This window comes from Austrofundulus limnaeus, unplaced genomic scaffold, assembly GCF_001266775.1.
Source record: "Austrofundulus limnaeus strain Quisiro unplaced genomic scaffold, Austrofundulus_limnaeus-1.0 Scaffold1080, whole genome shotgun sequence".
Classification (NCBI taxonomy): Eukaryota; Metazoa; Chordata; class Actinopteri; order Cyprinodontiformes; family Rivulidae; genus Austrofundulus; species Austrofundulus limnaeus.
The window spans coordinates 1-4,122 of record NW_013953482.1 but is presented as its reverse complement, the minus strand read 5'-3'; the positions used below and the strand labels follow the sequence as shown (position 1 = coordinate 4,122).

The 4,122-nt window shown below is 49.7% G+C and overlaps 1 protein-coding gene across 1 annotated transcript in view; it reads right to left on the bottom strand.

Moving 5' to 3' along the window:
• The window catches only part of LOC106534057 (histone-lysine N-methyltransferase 2C), a gene marked incomplete at its 5' end in the record, with an annotated part of 29,804 nt that extends 26,607 nt beyond the window's left edge, over window positions 1–3,197 (bottom strand). Inside the window, 12 exon segments of the mRNA XM_014030570.1 lie at window positions 71–163; window positions 242–274; window positions 347–472; window positions 645–680; window positions 777–854; window positions 1,659–1,848; window positions 2,146–2,270; window positions 2,359–2,448; window positions 2,570–2,698; window positions 2,781–2,884; window positions 2,959–3,061; window positions 3,138–3,197. Coding sequence (XP_013886024.1) covers window positions 71–163; window positions 242–274; window positions 347–472; window positions 645–680; window positions 777–854; window positions 1,659–1,848; window positions 2,146–2,270; window positions 2,359–2,448; window positions 2,570–2,698; window positions 2,781–2,884; window positions 2,959–3,061; window positions 3,138–3,197 — 1,167 coding nt within the window.
• Between the last annotated feature and the right edge of the window lie 925 nt (window positions 3,198–4,122).

The following is a 4,122-nucleotide window of genomic DNA, read 5'->3' as shown; positions in this document are numbered from 1 at the left end:
GTGTGTGTGTGTGTGTGTGTGTGTGTGTGTGTGTGTGTGTGTGTGTGTGTGTGTGTGTGTGTGTGTGTACCTGAGCTGGGTCTCTTGCCTGGAACCTGCTGGCTGCTGCTGCTGGGACTCAGCACAGCAGTGAAGACCTCCTCCACATCCTTGCCCTCCAGCTCTGCCACACATTCACACAGTCAAGTTGAACCACTGTTTCCTGTCATGTGACCTGTCAGCTGAGGTGGGCGTGTCTTACCTGGGATCTTGTAGAGTCTGCTGAGGATGGCTCCTGAAACACAACAGCAGTCAGTGAGTCAGAGGTTCAGCAACAATCACTTCCTGTTCGTCTCATCAAACCCACCGTCTGTAACCATCTTATCCAGCTCAGGACTCAGGATGGCGTCCAGAGGCTCCTCCTGCGCCGTCCTCTGGCCACGCCCACAACCTTCAGCTGGCTCTGAGGACAGAGAGCTGATGTCCAGTCCAGCTGGCAGGGAGACAGTAAAACAGGACAAGGTTAGACAGGAGGAGGAGGAGAGACAGGAGGTCAGCAGGAGGAGGACCAGGCTGTTAGATCTGCAGGAGAAGAAGAAGAAGTGAAGATTGAAGGAGCCTGAGCTCTAACACAGACATGAAGAGGAGGTCCAGTGGAGCCTTACCAAAGGGAGAGGGCGAGCGCTCCACCTGGAACTCACCTGGAACCAAACACACAGTCATGATGAGGTCAGAACCTCCAGCTGCAGCAGGACTCACACAGAGCAGTGAGGATGAGGAGGAGGATGAAGATGTACCTGAGTGTCCAGTGGCCAGAATGTGAGGATCCGTGTTGAGAACATCAGACAGGTCCATCAGAGTCTCCTCACACATGGCTGGATGGTAACAGCATGGTAACACATGAACATGTGAACATGTGAACACATCAACATGTGAACACGTGAACACATGAACATGTGAACACGTGAACACATGAACATGTGAACACATGAACACGTGAACACATGAACATGTGAACATGTGAACACGTGAACATGTGAACACGTGAACATGTGAACATGTGAGATGTTCTCCATCAGACTGAGCCTGAAACTGATCTCAGGACTGTTCTGGACTCATCTGGACCTGGTGATTCTGTCAGAACCACTAAAATAAACTGAAGGTGCAGCTCCTGACCACAACAATCTGTGTGAGTCTGAGGCCACTTTGCCAACAGAACCCTGCAGAGTCCAGCAGAGACCAGCTGAGACCAGCAGAGTCCAGCTGAGACCAGCTGAGACCAGCTGAGACCAGCTGAGACCAGCTCAGTCCAGCAGAGACCAGCTGAGACCAGCAGAGAACAGCAGAGACCAACAGATTCCAGCAGAGTCCAGCTGAGACCAGCACAGACCAGCTGAGACTAGCTGAGACCAGCAGAGACCAACAGATTCCAGCAGAGACCAGCAGAGACCAGCAGAGACCAACAGATTCCAGCAGAGACCAGTGGAGTCCAGCAGAGACCAGCTGAGACCAGTGGAGTCCAGTGGAGTCCAGCTGAGTCCAGTGGAGTCCAGTGGAGTCCAGTGGAGTCCAGCAGAGTCCAGCTGAGTCCAGTGGAGTCCAGCTGAGTCCAACATTCAGACTGGACCAACCATGAGATGAAGAAATGCTGATGATTAACACAACAGTAAGAAACTCACGCAGCGCTCCCTGCTTCCTGTTGGTTGCCATGGTGCCCACAGCCTGCTCAGAGGGGGAGGGGCCATGTAGTCTGTGGGCGGGACCTTTCATGTCACCTGATGCTGACTGGTTGAAGCCTGGCGTCTCTGGCCCCACCTTTCCATCCACGTGACGACTCCGGTCCAGGAGATCGCGACCAAAGAAGGCCTCCTGGATGGAGACAACCAATCACAGCACAGGAAGTCTCAGCCAATCAGAGCACAGGAAGTCTCAGCCAATCAGAGCACAGGAAGTCTCAGCCAATCAGTAAAGCTCCAGCAGAACTCAGATCAAATTTAAACAGTTTCATCTTTCTGTTGTCAGAGTCACAACCTGCTGAAACTCTTACACCCTCCACATAAGAACTCTTCAACGTTCTCTAAACACTGAGGTGTGTGTGTGTGTGTGTGTGTGTGTGTGTGTGTGTGTGTGTGTGTGTGTGTGTGAGAGAGAGAGACAGAGATATACCTGGAGGTATGATGGGAATGCCTCCTCCAGTTTCGTCTTCTTCTTCCTGTACCTCTTCTTAACCTTCTCCATCACCTGGTCTGCAGCAGACAGGGTCTCAATGGCAACATCAGCGTCCAGCGCACCTGTCAGGTATGACGTAGGCATGTGATTGTCAGGGTTTCACACAGGTACTAGGTGATGATAAAAGGGGGTGGGCCACAGGTAGCTTACCTGGATCTCGACTCTGTAGAAGCTCTGTGGAGTSTTTCCTGCTCAGACCGGCTTTACCTCCTCGCTGCCGAACCATGAAGCCCCCGATACCTGAGGAAGTGGTGAGGAGACAGGAAGTGATTATAAAGAGGCAGGAGGAAACAGGAAGTGGTGAGGCGGAAACAGGACACAGTGCTCCATTATGATTGGTTGATGGTCCTGTCATCCTCACCTGGTCTATAGGGTTTCCTCTTCTTCTTCTTGCTGTTGTCAGTAGTCTCAGGGTCTTTAGTGAGGTCATCAAGGTGGGTGGAGTCTCTCTCTGGGCTGGAGTCAGATTTCATATCACAGTCCACGTCACCTGAGAACAGGAAGTGATGTCATCATTTACAAACTGAACCTCCTTCAGCCTGAGGATGTGTGGGGACCTGACAGGGCCTGACCTCGGTTCTGGTCTGGCTCAGTGGGGGTCTCTGTGTCCGGTGTAGTCTGCAGGACAGACACACTGTTCTGGTTGATGATCCTCAGCTTCAGTTTGGGTTTACACCTGTTGACAGGAAGCAGCTGGTCAATACAGCTCACCTGATTCTCTGACAATGACAGGAAGTGAGTGGGGCTTACCTGCGGTACCTGCGTGGTGACGTCAGCGGCTCCACCAGAGCCTGCAGGTGTGTCAGACCAGACTCGGTGAGGCAGACTCCATCCTGAGTGAAGGTCCTTGAGTCTGTAAATGAGAGCAGGCCCATGATGAAGCTCTGAGTCCAGTTCACAACATAAACAGAACTGAGACCAGTACTGACCCGGTTCTCTGCTCCTGGATATGATCTGGGTCGTGTAGGGAACCAGACCTTCTGACCTCCCTGAAACACACACATCACAGTCTGTACTTCACCATAAAAGTCTGCACTTCACAGTAAAAGCCTGTACTTCACAATAAAAGTCTGCACTTCACAGTAAAAGTCTGTACTTCACAGTAAAAGTCTGCACTTCACAGTAAAAGCCTGTACTTCACCATAAAAGTCTGCACTTCACAGTAAAAGCCTGTACTTCACCATAAAAGTCTGCACTTCACAGTAAAAGCCTGTACTTCACAATAAAAGCCTGTACTTCACAATAAAAGCCTGTACTTCACAATAAAAGCCTGTACTTCACAGTAAAAGTCTGCACTTCACAGTAAAAGTCTGCACTTCACAGTAAAAGTCTGCACTTCACAATAAAAGCCTGTACTTCACAATAAAAGCCTGTACTTCACAGTAAAAGCCTGCACTTCACACTAAAAGTCTGCACTTCACAGTAAAAGTCTGCACTTCACAGTAAAAGTCGGCACTTCACAGTAAAAGTCTGCACTTCACAGTAAAAGTCTGCACTTCACAGTAAAAGCCTGTACTTCACAATAAAAGCCTGTACTTCACAGTAAAAGTCTGTACTTCACAGTAAAAGTCTGTACTTCACAGTAAAAGTCTGTACTTCACAGTAAAAGTCTGTACTTCACAGTAAAAGTCTNGGACATGGCCCATTAGCCTCTATAGCTAGTGACATGACCATTCATCTGTATTACTGGACTGGACATGGCCCATTAGACTCTATAGCTAGTGACATGACCATTGATCTGTATTACTGGACTGGACATGGCCCATTAGACTCTATAGCTAGTGACATGACCATTGATCTGTATTACTGGACTGGACATGGCCCATTAGCCTCTATAGCTAGTGACATGACCATTGATCTGTATTACTGGACTGGACATGGCCCATTAGCCTCTATAGCTAGTGACATGACCAG